The sequence below is a fragment of the Emys orbicularis genome, chromosome 7 (assembly GCF_028017835.1).
Source record: "Emys orbicularis isolate rEmyOrb1 chromosome 7, rEmyOrb1.hap1, whole genome shotgun sequence".
Lineage (NCBI taxonomy): Eukaryota > Metazoa > Chordata > Testudines > Emydidae > Emys > Emys orbicularis.
The window spans coordinates 2888734-2910389 of NC_088689.1; the positions used below are offsets into that span (position 1 = coordinate 2888734).

The window sequence follows — 21656 nt, forward strand, 5'->3', positions numbered from 1 at the left end:
ATTTGATACAATTCTACCCCCAAATACCCAGAAGTAGACTTTATATATGTTTTCCTTGCTTTGTATTCAACCCAATAAATGCCAGATTAGAATGAATGTCTTCCCATAGCAACATGGCATATCAAAACTTCGAGAAATTAAGGAGAATTTTCAGACCAAGTTATTCTTTTAATTAAATCAGTTATTAATTTATTAGAAAGATGAAGGTAAAGTTGTGGGATGTCTTAACCCTACCAGCAGAATAGAGAATTTGATGCAACACATAGATCTTTAAAAGCCAGTGCAAATATTTATCAAAGATATTATGAAACAATGAAATAGTTTCAACAATATTAAGTTTGTTTTAACATAAACAGGGATCCAGGTGGTGGGAACACACTATTCATGGGAATTTAAATAGCTAGCTTCGCTTAACCATAAATTTCTCAAAACAGAGAGTAAAAATATGGCTAATGAGAACACTCTTTCCATGTTCCCTGGGAAGCAGCTTCACATTTCTGTTGTATGAATTTAAGAGAGTCAACAGTGGTAAATTTGTTTTTAATATTCAAGCCTTCAAGCCAATTGGCCAAAGGCCCTTTATATTCCAATTTTTGTTGGTGCCTTATTTACACAAGCATTACATCCGGACAGCCTTTGAATATAATTTTACGTGGATTAAGGAAAGAACATTTGCTTCTGCTAATCAGGACATCTGGTTATTTTTGTAACTCCCAGACATCTGCATTAGGCAGCGCTACTTCCCCATTCTTCATAACAAGGTTAGAGCAAAAGAAACCTTAAGGGTTCATGTTGACACCCCCTGCTCAGCCAGGGTCTGCTTTAGAATCTCTTTCCTGAATGATAAAATCAATTAGTACCTTGGCAGGTGTAAGTGTGGTATTTACAGTTTGCATTTTGTATTTCAAGTTTTCTATGGTACATCAAGACAATCTACATCTTTTTAGGATCCAAAAACCCATTTTTCCAAAGTGCACATGTACCTACGTGTGTAATGCTGATTCAATTCATGCTAGCAATAACATAGGGTAAACTTCTGAAGACCAGACAAGTGAACTTATCGAGGACTGGCCTTGAGGGTATTTTTGTACTATGCAGTCATCCTCTGCTTTGGTCAGTCTCAGTCCAGTGTCTTATTCTGTGCACTGGCCTCCCCTTCCCTCCCCCAACAAACCAGCTTTGTCCCCACTCCCTAGGACAACCTTAACGATTTCTCTGATCTTTCAAATTTCTGTTAATATGTCCCACCATCGATTTCAGCTTTAGTTAATCTGTCTTTAAGACTGGAAAATATTGCCACGCACAATTCATGGAGGCAGATTTATCAAGAAACAGAAGCACTTCAAAAGGGAAGGGGGAATCAAATGATTTGGCTCTGTTCCTCACTGGTTTGCTTTACTGCATTCCTTCATTTGATGAACACAAAAATGCATTTTTAACACTGAATTTCAGCATGTGAAAACACCAAATTTTAGGGTCACTTTCATTCCGTTTTTTTTTTTTTTTTAATATGAATCAAAGCTTTTACTAGTGCTTATCTATTCTTGAACCAGCTGCTTTCTTGATTTTCCCCACATGGGGGGAAAAATATCACAGTCAGACATTAAAGATTGTGCACACAAGCTAACATCCCAAAGAGGTGTCAAAAACATATTTCTAGTACTAACAAGAGTTAGCAAGAGCCAACAGGTCTGGGGAGAGGGTTTTTTTTTTTTTGAACTTTTTATTTATTAAAATTCTCTAGACACAGGTTAACTTTCTTTGCTCAATATTTATTATGGCTTCATCTGCATGGGAACTGCAAGTGCTTTGATAAATGGACTGTAAGGTTGGCTAGTTTCACAGTAGATTCTGAGTCCTTTGCTGAAGCACTACTTTCTAAGGATATGTCTACACTTAAAACACTACAGTAACTCTACAATACAACAACTCTACACTTAAAACACCACAGCAGTGCTTCAGGTAGACACTTACTACAGCAATAGGAGGGGTTCTCTCATCGCTGTAGGAAATCCACCTCCATGAGAGGTGATAGTTTCCGTTCACCTAGTGCTGTCTAAATGGGGACTTAGATCAGCTTAAGGACATTGCTCAGAGGTGTGGATTTTTCACACCCCTGAGTGATGTAACTAGGTTGATCTATTTTTCTAATGTAGACCAGCACTAACTTCTTACAGCAAAACCCCTCAGCAAGGAAAAATAAAGCCTCACTTGTCCCAATACTAAAAGTCCTGTCACACCATGATTGTCTCCGGCCTTTTTTATTTTGATTTTAGTCTCCCCACTCCCAGTTCTCCCAAAAATAGAGACAAAAATGCTGCTACTAGTCATCATCTCTTCTCCTCAAACCCTTTGGCTGGCTTCTTAAATCCAAAACCATGAGCTTCAAGCTCATCATCCTCACCATACAGCCCTCGATAATCTTACCCCTTCTTTTAATCTCTGCTCTGATTTTCTCCCCGGATGCTCAACTTCACACCTTCATTCATGTTGTCCCCTGAAACAGAGAAGTGACTTGCCCAAGGCTGCAGTGCAAGCTAGTGGTGGGAAAGGTACAAAGCCCCAAACACCTGACTCCCAGGCACTGCTCTAACCATTAGACCACATTCCTTCCTGGAAATATTTGATTAAATAAAAGTGGTTCTCTACTCTAAATGTACTTCCTTCCCAGTAATAACCAAGAGTAACGAAGTTATATTCGCTAAGATGGACATAAGAGGCCCACCCAACCTTGGAGTATGGGTCAAACTTAGCTAACTTCTAGTACATTATTATGTATTCATTTCTACACACTACCAACGACAAACTCATTGTAAAGATGCAGGTGACTAAATGTGCCTCAGTCTTCTGAGCAACATCAAAGTACTAATGTACCCCTTCTAATGAAACAATGGAAAATGAGGGTGAGGGACTAGAGATCGGCTGTATAATGTCTGGCTAGCCAATATTATTGTGCTGGAACAATGGCTGCAACACAAGGAGCAAAGCCCATGGGCTATTCTGATGCTTTGACGTAACAAAATATGCACGAAATAATGAAACACCCCTATAGAACACTTTTAAATTAAAAACCCTGCTACTGGGTTCTGCCATAAAAAAATCCAACATTGAAACAGCACTCTCTTGAGGGGGCGTTCAAAGATGCAATTGCACATCTCGCTTCCCTGACTGGGGACGAAGAGTTGCCACTGCTGCAGTGACTATAAAATGAGGTGAGTAATAGAGCAACCAAAGAATGAAGGGTAAGGGCGTGTGTATGTAATAGCTCATATTCAGATACCTTGGGGCTAGTTTCTAAAGGAAATTATACAGCTCTAGGCCACTGGCTATTGAGATCCACTATTCACAGCCTTTTGCTAGGACATGAATGGCTTATTAAACCTACAACATATCTGTTTTAGTTAACTTCTTGGTGGGGAGGGGGCCAGGAAACCAAATGTACTTAAATGCTGTTTTTTGTTTTTTTTCCCCCAGGCTGAATGCCTTTCATCCAATAAGACATTCAAAGCAGTGACCCAGCAAATGGATTGAAAAAGCAATCTTCCGTCTCAGTGCCACATTATCATTCCTATTCAGTATTCTTGGTGAGATATCTCAATCAGCTGGATGTGTGTGTAAGTGACAGCGCAGCCCATTGCTGGGTTAATTAAACATTTGACTTTAACACCCTCCCCATCATTAAGCAAATAAAAACAGATAATTCAAACTGCACTTCATCCGCAGGGTACACAACACACATGTCAAAATTAAGAGAGTCCAAGGCCCCTGGGGAGTTCTACTCGGGAGGTAATCAGTTTAAATCTTATCTGGTTTATCAATTATTCTATTGATTAAAGTGGGGTGATTATACAAAACTCCTTTTTGCCACATGGGATAGATGTCAGCAGAGCAGCACAATGCAGGAAGGCTCAAAACTGAGTTAAAAGAGATGGACAGATGTATAAGAGTTGATTAGTACATGCTGGGGATCTGCAGATGGAAGAACTGATTCTTTGTTTTAGGCAAGTGAACTGAAGTGCTCCTCATCACTTTCCTTAGCTAATGTAAAAACAGATTTATACACTAAAAGTTCAACACGTTTTCTAGGGCTGTAAACAGAAGACCGCGTGCCTCGTATTTGAAACATGTTTCATAGATGCACGTCCTAAATATATTCTACAGCCATGTTCGGCTAACTTGGACAAACCTTGACCCAATCCGGCTGCATCAGTCCTTCCACAACTTCTCTATTGCACATAGGTACTGACACAGCACCCCCGCTATCCCCATCCTTTGTTCCCCCTACACAACTCTGTCCATGCACCACAGGCTCTTCAGAGTAACCTCTTCTAATTCCTAGCAGCTTTCTAAGCAGAAAAATGCCAAGTTCTTCCTCTACCATCCTCCCTGCATTATTTTGTTGCAGCCTTGATTCTGTCTTATCTAAATTGGATGGTAAGCTCTCGGGCCCAGGGCCTTGCCTACAGCGGGGTGCCTACCACATCTCTGGGTGGTGAAAAAATAAAACGCAAACCCCACAGTCATCTAGAACAGAACAATTTAAACCATGCCATGTAGAGACAGAAGAGAACACACCCCTTTCATTCCCACTGACTCTCCCAAAACATATAAAAAACAATTAGCCCGAAAATCAGGGTCAGTTATTTTTGAACTAAAACTTTTTTTCCCTATGAAGTTTCCCCCCAGTCCCAGCTCTTCTGCTGTTAGCCATGGTCAGAGTGCTAGTGTGGACCATCTGCTGGCATTTTAACCACCATATTTCTTAGATCCATTCGGAACAGGGTTGTGGTGGTGGTTAAAATGCTGGCACCTGGCCTACACTAGTGCTCCCACTGTTGTCAATGCTGGTGGAGCTACAATAGAACGACATTTTAAGAAGAGAGGTCTGCAGCAGACAAGGCCCTGCGGTATTTTCTTGACCCTCACTTTCAGGAACAGGATTATATACCATTCTATAGTGGCACTGCAAGTGCATCCAACTAGACTTTGGCTTCTGTCCTTCGTGTAGCCCTTTTCTTCTTTTGAAGCAGACTAGAAAACCTCCATTAGCATGCTGTATTTTACTCTCACCACTAGAAATACTGAGGGTGCTATTTGTAATTGTATTCTTTTAAGAGGTTTGTTCTCTGCAGCTGTTTTCTGCTTGCAGTGTATTTTGTGTAATCAGCACATCATCATAAATACATTGGCTGTTCCCCTGAGGGGAGCTGTCAGTGTTTAATTTACAGAACAACCTGGCCAATGTGAATTCTAACACTACAGCACTATGGCAAGAAGTTACCGCACTCTGAAAAACAGGTTTCTATGAATTTTTATATCAAGAGCTGGTCCCAGGACAATTTAGGTTCTAGAAATAGATTGTTTTAAAAAAGCACTTTATACCCTGTATGGAATGGATTCATTCCCACTTACAGCTTCTTAAAGCAGCCCTGAGCTCACTCCTACGCCACATGAAGGTGACTCATACTCTGTAAAAAAAAATCTCCAATTCCAGGCTCCACCAGCAGGAGACACTGTAAGAAGGGGCTCGCTGAGCACAAGGATTTTTATTATGAACAATCCAAAACATCGATGCATTGGTTTTCTAAAACTTGACAAGGAAAGGTATTGAGAGAGTATGGCATGGACAAACATGTATCGCCTACTTCACGAGGTCACTGTGGACTTCATTCATCACTTCTAAAGTGCCATAGGAGTGCAGAGCACACCCTTGTGAGATACCAGACATGTTCATATGTTTATTGGCTCCTTTCATGGACTGGGCTAAAAGAAACCCTCCTTTAGTTTACTGGATATACAGCTGTGTATTTGGAGACGTAGATCCCAAGTTCTATTCTACAAAGCTGCATGTATGTGGCTGGCTTGATGACTGCGGTGTTCACGGACAGTCAAAGAACGTTTGACAGTGGTGCCAAATTACACTGACAATCATTTAAAAATAACCTCCCTCCCCCCAAATGTAACATTTGGACAAGAGCATTAGGACTGCAATTAATTATTTGAACATTTGATTGGCAATGTCTCCTGGAAACAGTCTCCTTGACTATTTCAAAAGGAACTCAAGAAGGCAGACAATCTGATACAATGCTAAAGAGAAGCAACTATAATCCAAAATAAATTCTGCAGACTGATTTGGTTAACACCTCCTCAAAAAGTGGCATTTAAGACCAAATGTTAGTCTGCAGAATTCTTTTGTCTTTTTGCAGATCTCAATGAAGCCGGAGACGTCACAGTAGTTGCACATATAGTGGAACCTTGCTGATTCACATTAGATGACTAGATATTAAGAGATCGCAAGTAAGTGAACAAATGCAATAGAAAAGGATCTCACATATCGCTGTATATGTTGTTTATTTATTCTGACAAGTGTCATTTAGTTTTAGTTACACTAAATAGCATCCTAGCAAGTTACATTAGCATCTTTCGAAAAGTAATGAAGTCTTACTAACGAGACCTCACTACAGTGCTATCTCTGTTATTAGATCTCTGTTGAGAAATTATTTTGTGAGAACAAGCCGAAAAAGAATAGTGGAAATTAGTGAGGTATTGTATCTAGCTGCCTGGTTCTCATAATAGTAAAGAGCATGAAGAATAGAACATCTGATTATTTTTATACATAAACCAGGAAGTGTTCCTATGCTGCAGGGAACAACTTTTTAATAGAAGAGAAATTGACAAAAATGTGACTTAAGTCTCCCTTCTACCTCTGAATTTTAGGATTCTGCAAGCACATTTCTCTTATAGGGCTTTTTTTCAAACTGGTATGTGCCTAGTTAAATTCCTGCTTTATAAGAGGACAGACCTTGTTCTGTTCTCTTGTGTGTTTGCATTAAAGTTCCTCTTCTTTGGAATTATGAATGTATGATATTTGTTTCACATGAATCACTGAATTGTGACTAACAAAGACTTAAAAGGCTGGATGAGGAAGGTTTATTGCACTTTTCAGTGTTTCAAAAACTTTCCCAGGTTTGTGGTAAAATTATATTCTTTAATTCTGCCAGTTCAGCAGAGATTTGTAGAACCTGATCTTGTGTAACTGGCTACATTTTAAGCACTTCCCATAGAGTTCTTCAAGCACAAAATTATAGTAAAGCCCAGTGATTTACAATAGGCTACCCTGGTACTAACTTCACCATATATAGGAATATAGACAGGCAGGCATTAATGTTTAAGAGGGATTTTGATGCAGCATGCTTAATCCACTCGTTCCCCCAATACGGGGCACTAAAGTTGCCATTAGAGGCACAGCAAAAAGACTGATATTAAATAAGAGCTATGTTAAAATATTTGGAACCTCAATCTTATTTTTTTTTAAATTAAGTTACTTTAAAGCTTTTTAAAAACCAAATTGTTCACTAGAAATTCTAGTGAATGAAACTTCCTTCCTTCTTGCCATTATTTAAAGCTTTAAAAAATGTCCTGGGACCACCAAAATTAAATTGGATGAGTTTAGCCCTAGGTGATGCAAAGGACTGAAATACTGTCTCTTCCCTTGAGACCATGCAGTACCGCAAGTAGCCATTAGATAGCAGCACAGTACATATGATCTGTCATGTCTCCCACTACCTTCCTGCTCCCCAAGGCTTCAGCCCTGCTCATTTCAACACACACACACACACACACACACACACACAATAGCTGATTGTAATTCAATTAGTGCAGTCTGCAACTCCAGAAAAGAGTAATTCAATTAGTGCATTGTGGAGCTCTACAATACCTCTAAGCAGATGTTCACAATCCTCAAGAACTGGAGCTAGCTTTAAAAATACCTGTATCCCTTCAATGTGGCACTACGTATGCCATTTGTCAAAACAGCTTTATACACCTTTCTGACTTCTAACAGGGGAGGGAAGAAAATCCAGGCTTGGCTGGCAGAAGAGTTTTTTTTTTTTTTAAAACTGATCAACCAACCAATGCTGCTACGCTAGACCTCACCACTCTGCTTACCAGGAACAGCACCGAGTTTTACACAGTAACACGAGATCATTAATGCAGAGTTGAAGCAGTGGCAGCTTAGTGGTTACAATGCATTTTTATGCTAATGATCACATTGATTGTTGTATGCTGGGGCGAACAGTTGAATGGGGTAGGCTCTGTTGTACCACTCTTTTTGCTACTTAGGGCTTGTCTACACATAAATGGTTGCAGCTGCACTGCTGTAGCGCTTCAGTGAAGACACTACCTATGCTGATGGGAGGGTTCTCCCAGAGGCATAGGTAATCCACCTTCCCAAGAGGCAGTAGCTACGGAGATGGAAGAATTCTCCTGTCAACCTACCGCGGTCTACACCAGGGGTTAGGTCAGTTTAACTGCATCACTCACAGGTATGGATTTTTCACAACTCTGAGCGACGTAGTTAAACTGAGCTAATTTCCTAGGGCTAGTCTACACGGGCCAGCGGTAAAGCGCTGCCGGGCCAGCGCTTTATCATGGCTTGTGTGGTCGCGGCAGAGCGCTAGGAGAGAGCTCTCCCAGAGTCTAAAAAACCACCTCCACAAGGGGTGTGGCTCCCAGCGCTGGTGCACTGTCTACACTGGCACTTTACAGCGCTGAAACTTGCTGCACTCGGGGGGGGGGGGGAGTTTTTTCACACCCTTGAGCGAGAAAGTTGCAGTGCTGTAAAGTGCCAGTGTAGACAAGCCCCTAGTGTAGACCAGGCCTTCAACTGGAGAGCTGAAACATACATTTATATTTTCAAAAGTTATAAATGTTAGACATTTAGGTGGAAAAGAAACACTTTTCCAGTTATTAAATTGTAATTCACTCTTGTAAAAGCATTTTTTAACAGAAAAAGCCACACCACTTACTCATCTACTGCCATGTTTAGAACGTTTCCTTTGCAATCATACAGACCAGAAACATTTTTTTTTAAATGGAAGCTTAGATCCTAGAGCACAATTCTGCATCAGAGTGGATTCTGTAGTAGATTTCCCAGCCATGGAATGACAGAGAACATGGAGCACTGGTTATGAGGATCTAATGAACTGGCTAGATGTCAAGGTCACTAAAGCAACAGGGTGATAAGTAGGTTCTCTAATATTTTTTGTTGTGTGCACTGCCCTATAGCACTGTATCTGTTTACCAAAGCCCAACACCACACAGACACATACAGCTAGACTAGCGCTGCAGCATCCTTCCATTTAAAAATCACAGACTAGGGTGCACACGCATCTTACTCCACTGGACATTGGATTCCTGAACCTTTAACTCTGCCACACCAATAAATATCGAGCAGTTAATTTGGTTGCATTTCTGCCATTTCTCTTATTCCCTTTCATGCATTTAATTGCTATTGCTTTCAATCTTCTCAATAGGGCCCTACCAAATTCATGGTCCATTTTGGTCAATTTCATGGTCATAGGATTTAAAAATCGTAAATTTCACGATTTCAGCTATTTAAAACTGAAATTTCACAGTGTTGTAATTGTAAGGGTCCTGATCCAAAAAGGAGTTGTGTGTGTGTGTGTGTGTGTGTGTGTGTGTGTGGGGTGGGGGGAGGTCGCAAGGTTATTGTAGGAGGGTTTGCGGTACTGCCACCCTTACTTATGTGCTGGCGGCAGTGCTGCCTTCAGAGCTGGTCGGCTGGAGAGCGGCGGCTGCTGGCCGGGAGCCCAGCTCTGAAGGCAGAGCCGCTGCCAGCAGCAGCACAGAAGTCAGGATGGTCTGGTATGGTATTGCCACCCTTACTTCTGCACTGCGGCCTGCAGAGCTGGGCCCCCAGTCAGCGGCTGCCACTCTCCGGCCGCCCAGCTCTGAAGGCAGCGCAGAAGTAAGAGTGGCACTACCCCGACCCTCCTAAAATAACTTGAACCCCCCTCCCCCGAAACTCCTTTTTGGGTCAGGACCCCCAATTTGAGAAATGGTGGTCTCCCCCCGTGAAATCTGTATAGTATAAAGTAAAAGCACCCAAAAGACCAGATTTCACGGTTCGGGACGCGTTTTTCATGAATTTGGTAGGGCCCTGCTTATCAATGAGCCGGGGTGAAGGAAGCAGGAGGAGTGGACTCTGAACATCTCATATAAGAAACTTTGCCTAAAAATCCAAGTGTCACATTGTGGCAGTTCAATATTTCATAGCCAATACAAGGAACTGCAACACTGCAACTTTAAATCTTTGCCTCCTCTGTCAGTCTCTCCCCCTCTCATTGTAATGCCAAAGGGAACAGCAATCAGAGTGGAGATGTTCAACGTGATAGAGGTCAGGACACCGGTGGATCAGCGTACCAGAAACACGACCTTGTTTATTTTTTTCCCCAGTATTATTGTTTACAGGGTGCTTTGCTCATGTACCTTGTGGTTCTTAGCTAAAAGATGAAATTACAGCCCAGGATGAAGCGCTCAGGCACACATCCAATTTGTGTTTCCATCTCAGAAAACAAAAAGCTTCTGAGGCCCTCGGGCTGCCATTCAAACTTGGAGAGGCTGACATTTTTAACAGCATGAACCAGAGACTGGCAGAGGGAATGATCTAATGCATTTCTGACTTGTCAATCAAAGATCTCACCTCTGCTGTCTTGTAAACAGTTGGGGGCCACCTAACTACATTCATAAACAGGGGTGAGCCTGCCACCAGCTGGGGGGTGCCAGAGCCACACGCTCTGGATCTTAGTCACCAAAATTCGGATTCACTTTTATAATCTCACTGTAAATAGCCCGCAGGCACATTTCACAGGGCCGCTGGAACAGAACCAGAGCAGGGAATGCAAAGCAGGGGTTGGTCAAGTGCAGCTATTTCTCTGGGCCGATGGAATCTCTTGACCAGACCGTATATTTCACCTCCAGTTAGACACAAAAACTATCATACTAAGAATTGCTCTTTCCAGTGCTGAATAATTCATTTTAGACAAATTGTAACAGACATCTGCACCCAACACAATGACTGCAGAGCACGCACAGCTTGCGTTGTATGGGTTACTTACCTTAAGGCCATCAATAATATCATCATTATTACCTCTCATATTTATATAGACACAGTAATTTTCAGTAATGAAAAACTCAACTTTTTACATAAAACCCGTGAATAGTCCAAAGGAAACGTGCTTTGAAATTTACAAAGAAAGTTGAACATGGGATATAAATGACTGACAATGCCCCTCTTAAGAAAAATCATTTCAGATGTATCAATATCAGCCATGGTGAAAAGTGACAAGCAAGCAAGAAAAAACAAACAAACAGCTGCCCCTTTCTCTTTGCAGCCTGCGTATACCAGATTGTGGCCCATGCATCTCAATCACCCCACATCTTTATCCCTCACCCTTCTCCAAAAATGGCCTCTATCAGAAGAGATGGTGCACATGTGCCATCAGCAACTTAACCCTGTCCGATCTGCTAACGTCAAAATTACTCTCTCATATACTTCATTCTAAGGGCTTTGCCCAATCAAAAGACAGCACCCTCTGTCATCAATAAGGTCACACTAATTTGCACAAAACTGCACAGATCACAGCCACCTTCATCTTTTAAGGAGCTACAGCCTGTGGAAGTGACGTTCTATGTGTATTGCTTCATGCTCAAGTACTTGATTTAACCAGCTTCAACTATAGCAGATTGTGGGAATTTATATGAAATACTCTGTAAAACAGGCAATCCTCCCCTTCATCCAACAGGATGCTTCTGACTCTACCATGGAGAATCTAACCCTTCTCTGTTTTCTATGCCACCCATCACCATACTACTGGATGTCAGAATTGGCAGCCTACAACTGTTTTCTTTTCTTTTTGAGCAACCAAAATTGTGCCAGGCACCTTACAACAAAGACATGGTCCCTGCCCCAAAGAGTTTACAGTCTATATCTGATGTGGCACTTGGGTGGGAGTCTTCTGTCACAAATTTATTGTGAGAGCTTGGGCAAGTCATTTAAACTCACTGCTTCTCAGTTTCCTCACCTGTACAATGGGAATAATCACACTTACCCACCTTTGTGAAGCACTTGACATCTACAGATGGCCATCACTAGATGAGGGCTAAATCCTATTATCACCAAACATCTGTTACCCAAATAAGAGAAAACCCAGACTACTTTAACTTTTTGCACATTCAAACCTTGCAACCTTGAATGTCTTGAGACACATTCCATTTTCATTGCACTCTTGTGTTTTAACACCAAGTTTAACTGTAAGTCATGGTTCACAGTCAGCTACGACTCTTAAATATGACATATGCGGACTTCTGAACTTGCATCCTTCCTTTTCTGGCAAGTATTTTACGATAGGGGAAGTAAACAATTTTATTCAAAGTGAAAAATTTCACTAGAATATAAATACACCTCCTGCTGTGTGTCCTGGAAACTTAAAAATATTCAGTTTCTGAGACAACTGCATATGACTATTTTTATTATTAAGAACATCTACATGTAAACAGGATTTCTGTTGCGTAGGAGGGTCACAGTGGGATAAAATTTGCCATCAGTTTGGAATGGCATGTTCTTCATGGCCATTAAAGCCCTGATGGCACTTTTGCTCTTAAGAGTAGGGGATCAGTCCTTTTGTCGTCCTCTGCTACGCAGCATGTCGTGTACCAGTTTGCTGTTGCTCTCCATCAAGAGCTGGTTGCTTTTCACTTATATGGTCAATCATGGTTTGTGAGCACATTTGGATCTTCTGAGATAAGAGGCACTAGAGAAATATATCGCTCCTGCTGCTTAATGCCCCACGCAAAAATCAGAACTCCAGTTTTGACATTGCTGCTACCTGTTGTCATGTCACAAAGCGTTGTCAAATTGAATTGAGGGACTGTAAGAGCCTGTTTTCAAACAAATGTTTCTGATAGTAAAACAAACACAGGAAGAGAAACTTGGATGTCATCTGACATAACGCGAATTCTCTAACTCGAATATTTGCCAATGCTTCCCATGAGGTGTCAGCAGGTTGTTAGCTGAAATATTCAGAAAGTGCCTGTTCTGCCATTTCTGTCTGAGCATTTCATGGCAAAGCATGTAAATAACTAGACAAATTCAGCAGTGACTAAGTGGCATTCCAGATGGCACCTTCTTTCTTGCCACAAGCAAAGAAAATTGATATTCTTCTCCAGTTACTTCAAGCTTGCTAAAAAAAAAAGTAGCTTAATATGAGAAAATTTGCTGGGCTACAAAAACAGATCTTAAAATGCAACACTGAAAATTCTGTATAGCACCAAAAAAGGTGGAAATATATCTCGATATCCTAGTCACTGACTGTCCCAACCCCACACCCACTCAGATTACTGCAACAAAATAGACAGCAACCTAAGGAAGAAATCTCATCAGACCTTGCAAGCTAATAAAGGTCAATGTCTATTCAAAAACTGATTGGGATAAAGACAATGCAAATGCTGCAGAAACTGGTGCTGGATGTTCAAAGTTTCTCCCTTCAGTAAATACAGCACCAACGCCCCAGCATGAGAATTGGGTATTGTGCTGCTAGAGAGGTGTTTCGGATGGCACGTGAGGCAGAGTTTCCGGTCACTCACAGTCATTAAATAGCCTCGGAAATTTCTCACGGGAGTTGAGTGTAGCTAAATCCCAAATTCTCACTGTACTTTCAAATGGATATGGTATTCATCACCACTTCCAGTCCTGAGCAGTTGTGTTCCTGTGACACAGTTGATTTGTTCAGCTTCAGATGGGGATACATTTTGTTAGTGGTGAAATGATTCTTGAAGACCAGTAGTTTGTAAAGTGCTTTGGGGTATCTGGAGATAAAGGGTGCTATATAAATGTATGATTTTGCTAAAAACAGAAGTATATATTGTACTATCGGACACAGATCAAGCAGAAAGAGGGGTACTGGTTTCAGTATGCAAACTGCTCCACACACACTCTCAGGAGTACTTGTGGCACCTTAGAGACTAACAAATTTATTAGTCTCTAAGGTGCCACAAGTACTCCTGTTATTTTTGCGGATACAGACTAACACGGCTGCTACTCTGGAACACTCTCAGGGTTCGCCCTTAAAGCAGAGCTTAAACACGTCGGATAGTTATTCCTCAGCAGAAACCCCAAAAGAGGTCCATCTGATTCAGTCAAATTATGCAAATCAGGATTAGAAGTAGGAATCTAAATCCTGCCCGTGTCTCCAGAGTCCTCTTAGAAGGATAAAAACGCTCTCTTCCCCTCCCCCACTGAAAGCTCTGCAAGGAGCTTGCTTCCGCCAAGGAGGCTGACAGGACACCTTCTGGAGTCCATCAATGCTAGTGCTAGGTCAGCTAGAAGGGTTGCTGCAGAATGATGTAAGGCACTTAAGCCTCCCCCGGGACTGAGAGCATCTCTCCACAGCACTCCCTAGTCCCGCCAATCCTGGGAGCAGGAAACCAGATCCAAAGGAAAATGCAGGTTTCTTGCATGCCATCTCTTGAAGGCAGGTAACTGACTTTTGTCCAAATGATTCACAACTTGAGGGGCATACTGGATCAGTGACTGCTCTTTGATTCCCAGAGGCTGCTGGGGGAAAGCCCCACTGGCCACCAGCTGCCTGGACAACAGACTCCAGCTCTTCCTCTCTAGTGTGCACCTTGAAGCAGTCATTCATGCCACTGAGCCTCCAAGGCCTGATTTGCAAGGCACTACCTCTGAACTACCCCAGAAGCCTCCACTAGTGCAGAATCAGTTATCAGCTTCCAGGAGTGCCCAGCACGAAAGCAACACCTGTGCGTAGCTCGATCTGCACTGCCTCCATGTTCATCTCTAGCTGCAATTCAAGGTGTTGGCAAGGATCTTGAAGCCCTGAATGGTCTGGGACATGGTTATTCAAGAGTTGCCTCTCACTCCATACTCCATATTGACACAATTAAGATTGGGTGGGACACGCTTGCTATCAGAACTGAAGATTTGAATACTTCATGCCTAGCAGCAGACCCTTCCCCGTCCTTGGAATTATTTCCCTTGATAGCTCAGAGTCAAAAATCTACCAAACTTCAGAGCACAGTGCAAAATCCACTTGCTTTGTGCGGCATCTGGTTAACTTTTCTGTGTTCTCATTTTCTGTAACTGTAGCTCCTGGGCTGCCATTATTAAATCTAACAAAATAAATACAAACGCAGGGCATCAGTTATCAGTGCCACTGCACCAGCCCATTGCAAATTCCTCTAACAGTTTTAAGAAAAATTTTGATAGCAAAATTAAGGCAATTGGCTGTCCGTAGGCCCAGATCAGAGACTGTATGATGAATATTGTGTGCCAGTGACACTTGTTAAAGTTCAGTTGCATGCTTTTGATACACCTGAGAACCAATGGCAAAAAGTTGATGGTACCAGACCAATTCAGGCAAAATGATATTAAAAACAATGCAATGAAAATGCCCCAGAGTGATACACTCAGAATCTACATGAGATGATGAGTTTAATGACTGTAGGAGTTTTGAATGGCCTGAGGAAGCACACAGTTTGAAGCAGAATAAATGATGTAAGCAAGCAAGAGAGAGCAAGAAACAGACATGCACACACAGACGAGAGCGAGCGAGCGAGAGAGAAAGTACCTGGAAAGCTGTGAGTGCGCCAGTCCCTGGGTTATACAGGCATCGCAGCGAGGACATGCTGTCCGCCAGGCTGGAGCAGCCCAGCCACAGAGATCTGGGCATAGAGCACTGCAGAGAAAGGACAACTATGAGATGGGACTGTATGAGACAGGATGGCACAGATTACAGGAACTTTGACGGCTTAGCTGAATTGCATCAATACAGTTGCAGCTAGCCTTTAAGACTGAAACAGCTTCAAGAAACACACTACTGATTGATCTGTCCCCTCAGAAACTCTTAGATGAGACAGTACCAAAAAGTGAAAAAAAGAGGTTATGGTCCAACAAATTAATTATTTAATCAGCTTTTTGCATCTGTTTTTGTGGTACTGCACTAAACAAAGTTATTTCTTTCCAATTAATCAGTTCTCTCCCTCCATGCATAGCCACCTCTCAAATACACCACAGAGTGAAAGATTCTGCAAGGTAAGCAGAAAAATGAATGGCAAATTCCACTGGATGGTGTCAGGGAAAGAGAAAAGATTTTGTTCCACACACTCCCACCCCACCCCTGCACCAGAGTGAGTGGGAAGAGGGGGAAAGATCCTATCGTCACAGGCAATAATAACTCAGTGACTGCAAAGGTTTTCTGTTTCTACTTGCTCTGCTATTCATTAACTAAACTGCAGTTACCATAGCAAACTGATTCTTCACCTTTCCAAATGGATCAAAAAAAAAAAGGGGGGGGGGGTCAGCCTATCCAAAAAAAGGAAAATAGTAGCCATGAATATTTAAAACTATTCCATTCTGATATCCGTAGTTTTGAAATCACTAGCACTGAAGGTTAAAAATATCACTGGCATTTTGACAGCAACCTTGTTCTTATCAGTTACAGAACTTTTGAGCCATAAGCTTGCTGTTTATTTTGTCACTGGCATGGAGGTGTAGTGCCAATACATTTTAAATGGGCAGCTAGTTACAAACACAGTAGGATATGACAGATTAGTTACATGAAATCTCACACCATTATATTCTTCATCTCCACACCCCCATACCATAGTAAGCCTTTTTTCTCAGAAGCAGGGAGATGAGAGAAAATTTGACTGGAACGGACAGCTGTAACGGTGTGAAATGGCAGCTGTCTTTGAGCCACTATTTCTCACTGCTCTGGGAGGAGTGCAAAGTCCTGCATTAAATTTAATATGTGGGAGCCATGTGACCAATCCAGAAATGGGCAGAAAGAGGACAGCCTCCTATATTCATAATTTGTTACCATACAGAAAACCACACTTGAATTAACCCTATCCCCAGTTTACATCATGTCACTTGGGATATTTTGCTCCAATTGATGCTTCTGCTCCAAAAATATACATATTTTTCAAATTCACTGGAGAATTTAACCTAGGAAAAGGTGCTTTTTAGAAGTTTTGGTTACCCTAATATAATCTCACCTCAATTTTATAAATAAATTCTACACTTGATAAAGAACCTAGAATTCAAGAATCTGTACACTTTATAAACATTAACTTCACAACCCCCCTGTGCGATAGGAAAGTGTCACCTATTTTATTGTCAGGCAAACTTAAGTCGAGAGAGAGCAGGAATTATGGATCAGGTATCACAGCAAGCAATAGAAACCCAAGTCACACTTCTCAATCTGCTGTTTTAACCTGCCAGACAATACTCGAGTGCTCCCACATACAGAAGAATTCTAAATCCCAATGCAAAAACACAAAACAAAACCTACTCTAATTAGCTATAAAGCTCTTATAGTGTCCAGGCAACTGTAGCCTTAAAACTAACAGGAGCAAAAGGCATAGATTTATTTCGTTTTAAGTATTTGACATTTTTAATAATTTGTTAATTTAAAACCAATTCAAAGCCGTTTGTCAGTGTCTGCTTTCATTGAGCCTACTGCTCACCAATAGTAACCAGGAGATTAGCTACAATGATATGGTGTCCCCACTAATCAAAGCTAAAAATTAGCATTGAGCTTCCAAAACACATTTAATATTGCTGACCCCTTAAGATGCTCTGCTAAGTGGAATATAAACAAATTGTAAGAAACATATGGCTACAGAGCAAAAAGAGTCCAGCCATGGGCATTTCTGAGTCATAAGTACATATTCTAGAGATTTAAAACATACCCATTACAGAGATGTCCAAGTGCCACTCATAGCAGAATGGTCATAAAGGAATTAGAGGCAATCATTCTGTCCACCCCTCTTTTCCCCACGAAGGCTGCAAGCACTTATTTTTCATAATAAAATAAGCAGTCATTTACTTTTACTGATGTCAGTATCAAGGTCTGACCCACAGGAAGCAGAGAGACCAAGTACGGGTAAGTCTTGATGTCACAAAAAGCAGAGGTTAGTACACATACTATTGTATACATCTGGTATGTCATAAAAACATGAATTTATCTCCATTATCACAAGACATTTAAAATCGAACTGTTTTTCTTTGAAACGGACATTTTATAGGGGAAGTTAAGAGATCAGTTTCACAGAACTCCTTGCAGCTAATCAGGATGTACTTATTTACATATGCAAACTAGTTAGTTAATACTGGTCCAGACCTCAGTTATTATTGATCTGTGAGGAAGTACACAACAAAAAATAACAGGTTTCAGAGTAGCAGCCGTGTTAGTCTGTATCCGCAAAAAGAACAGGAGTACTTGTGACACCTTAGAGACTAACAAATATATATATATATATGCATCCGAAGAAGTGGGTTGTAGCCCACGAAAGCTTATGCTCTAATAAATTTGTTAGTCTCTAAGGTGCCACAAGTACTCCTGTTCTTTTAACAAAAAATAACCAACTCCTTACGTTACTTTTGAGCAAGTCAGCTAAGATCTTTCTCATGTATGTAACAAGATTTACATTACCACTGGAGTTCTGTTCCTTTTTTTTTTTTTTTTTTTAAATCAACATTTGTCTTTAAAAGAGCAAAGGTTCACACATTGGGGGGAAATGTCATTCCTGTACTTGCTTTCTGCCCATTGAAAGACGCGGAGACCCTAAATTACAATTGGGGACTGAAAGAAGCTTATTCACAAGCTCGAACAAAAGGCCCCAGGTGTTTCAATAGAAACAGCTTGTGTGTAAATCAGATGAGTGACCCAACAGAACAACTTCATTTACAGCCTGATCTCTGAAAATCTCAACATCCTCCATCCCCAGCCACCAACCAAGCCAGATGTCAAATACTCACTTCTGTATTGACAGCTCCACCAACAAGGGGCTGGCCTCAGCATTTACTATTTGAAGCTGACTGAGAAAACCCTCTCTTGAACTCATGTCAATCTACACCTATATTTATTTATTTTTAAAAGGCGCAAGAAGTGCTGAATTTTGACTGCAGCCAGATGGGAACTTTGGTATTGCCACAAGGTATTGGTCCTAACCCACAGTAGTTTCTCTGCACATCTAGCATTTAATTATACTAATTTGGATTTCTGCATACCCTTTGGATCCATGAGTGCTTTACAAAAAATTAATAAGCCTCAACACGTGACAGTTTTATCCATTTCATAGACAGGGAAACTGAAGAGGGGGAAGAGACTTGCACAAGGTCACAAAGCCCATCCACAACACAGACAAATAGAAATTAAGTCCTCATTCCCAGTCCTCTGCTTTAAGCTCCACTACTACAGAATGTAGGAAATGCAGTATCAGCTCAGACCAGTGGTCCATCTACTCCACGATCCTCTTTCTCACAGCAGTCAGTACTAACTGCTTCAGAGGAAGGTGTAAGACATCCCAAAATGGACAGTTACAAACCAACTTTCCCATTAGAGAATTTTCTTCCTAATTCACTGAGGGTATATCTACACTGCACACTAAGCCCGGGCTCTGACTCAGGTTTGATCCCAAGCCCCACTTCTGTCCGCATACAAAGCAGTATGACTCAGACCAGCAAGCACTCAGGACCGGGTCCTAAGACCCTTCCTCCTATGAGGGTGGGTCAAGGTCAGAGCCCAAGCCCCGCTGAAACTTCGGTCTAAGCCCCGTCATTTTGGAGTGAGGACGCAGCTCACGCCACAGACCTGAGTCAGAAGGTTTGCGAGTGCAGTATGGATGAGTTAGCACAGTTGTGAGATCTGAGTCAAGCAACTGTAAATCCAGGGTTACAATGCAGTGTGGACACCGAAGTGTGGGTTTGGAAACACCGAGTCCACAAGCACAGATCCCACAGATCTGGGTTTACAGTGCAGTAGACATACCTTTAGTGGTTGGCTTAAATGCAGAAGCATGATTTTTTTATATCAACATATCATATCTACTATAATTCTGAATGTCCTTTAAATATAAATGTCTAATTCTTTTCTTATTTTAAACTTGCGAAACCTTAGATTCAATTATATTTTGTGGTAAAGATCACGACAGACTAATTAGAAATAGTGTAGAAAACTATTTCCTTTTGTTTTAAATTGGCTGCTTTTCAATTTCATTGGACAGCCCCTTGACCTTGTATTATATGAAAGGATAAATAAGAGCGCCCAATTTCCCTTCCCTAGGCCATTCATTATTTTACATACTCCCGTCTCATGTGCCTTCGTATTCATCTTCTGTCTAAATGAAACAGTCACAATCTTTTCAATTTCTCCTCAGAGAGAGACGCATTACGTTTCTTTCTTTCTTTTTTTTTGGTCTTCTATCTCTGAATAAATACAAGGTGATGCATTTCATTTTCTAGCGGGTTGTCAATTAACCTACTTTTGGTAGGTCCCTCTGAAGATCCTAAGTCTAAGATTGACCTAGATTTTTGTTATCCATTCACCCTCCACCTTCCCAAATCATTTAACATATTAAAACAAAACCAGTTCTAATACAAATCTCATTGTTAACTTTTGCCATGTTGAAAACTGACGATTTATTCCTGCTCTTTGTTGTCTCTTAGACAGGTTCTAAACCCGGCAACGATGCTTTACCTTGACAAAGTTATCCTACCTGTTTTATCAAATTTGTTCTCTTCTTGGTCCTTTCAGCATGTGTCTCATGTCAGAGGTTACTAAATATTATTTTATTAAATTCTGTTCGAGATCAGAAATGCATCCTCTCCTGCAAAACTGAATGGTCATTACTTGGAGAAAAAAAGCAGATAATTTCCAGAAACACAATGTGTTTTACAAATATAGTGCACACAAAGTGTGTGAAAACTGAAATCTGAATTCACTATAGTAAGAAAAAGTAGGATATAGTAGTTCAAAGATTAGATATTTGAAAAGGTAAATTTTGGGGAATTAAAGCTAATAAGAGAGGCAATGGGAAGAAATATTATGGCCTTTGTGTAAAGAAGAAGGTTGAAGCAACCTAAAAGACACCACAATTAATGTGCAACAATCTACAATTCAAGTTCACAGTACAGCATCTCTTGCTGTAGTAGGTGTGCCCCTCTAGTATAGCTACAATGCTTTACATTTGACAGGACATGTTCAACGTCATTTAGCAAGTCAGTAGCACAGCCAAAAATAGAACTCGGATCTCCTTATTACAAGTCCTGATTTTTGGTCAATATAATCTTATATTAGGTTTGGACACGAGCTGCTTGTCCACATTGAGTTCCGTCTGCAGCCAGTGCAGGATTGTTCTCCCACAGTAGTGTCCAGTGCTTTGTGCAGTTCAGTTTTAAATGATTAAGCAATAGGGCTTCTGCTTTTCTTTCTTGGGAAAGTGCAGTCTTACCTCCTACCTCCCAAAACACACACTGGAAGTGTGGAGAGAAAATATGATCACAGCCTACTAAGGTCTGGAAAGTGTAAATGCTAACTAAGGAAAGGAATTGTTCCCACTGGACCAGTGCGCAAAGTAAGTAAGGGGAATGAAATAAGACTGAGCAGAGGGAAATTAAGGCAGAATACCAGAAAAAAATAAATCTAACAAGGAGTTCTATCTAGAGTAGATGCTGCCCTTGTGTCCAAAAGGAAGCGGTGAAAGCTCCATCATTTTAAACTAAGGAAACAAGACCCTGGAGACTTGGCTGCAGGAGAACAATCATGCAATGGCTGGGATTGGACTAGATGTGACCAAATACCCCCAGTTTCTGACTCTATGAAAAGATGTCACTTTGTAAACAGAATACTGTGGCCTTTTGGCCAGCAGGGAAGCAAGCTCTTCCGGTATAATATTCCTTTTGGAGTATTATTGCTTGTATTCTTTTTAAAAATAAAATGAAGGCAACATGGCATAGGAGCCTTGACCCGTGTAAGATCAGGACGTGAAGA

The 21656-nt window shown here is 41.1% G+C and overlaps 1 protein-coding gene across 1 annotated transcript in view; it reads right to left on the reverse strand.

Annotated features, from left to right (window-relative positions):
* BTRC (beta-transducin repeat containing E3 ubiquitin protein ligase) overlaps positions 1–21656 on the reverse strand; it is a 167086-nt gene that overhangs the window by 99251 nt on the left and 46179 nt on the right. Inside the window, exon 6 of the mRNA XM_065407543.1 lies at positions 15450–15557. Coding sequence (XP_065263615.1) covers positions 15450–15557 — 108 coding nt within the window. The remainder of the gene's footprint in view (positions 1–15449; positions 15558–21656) is intronic.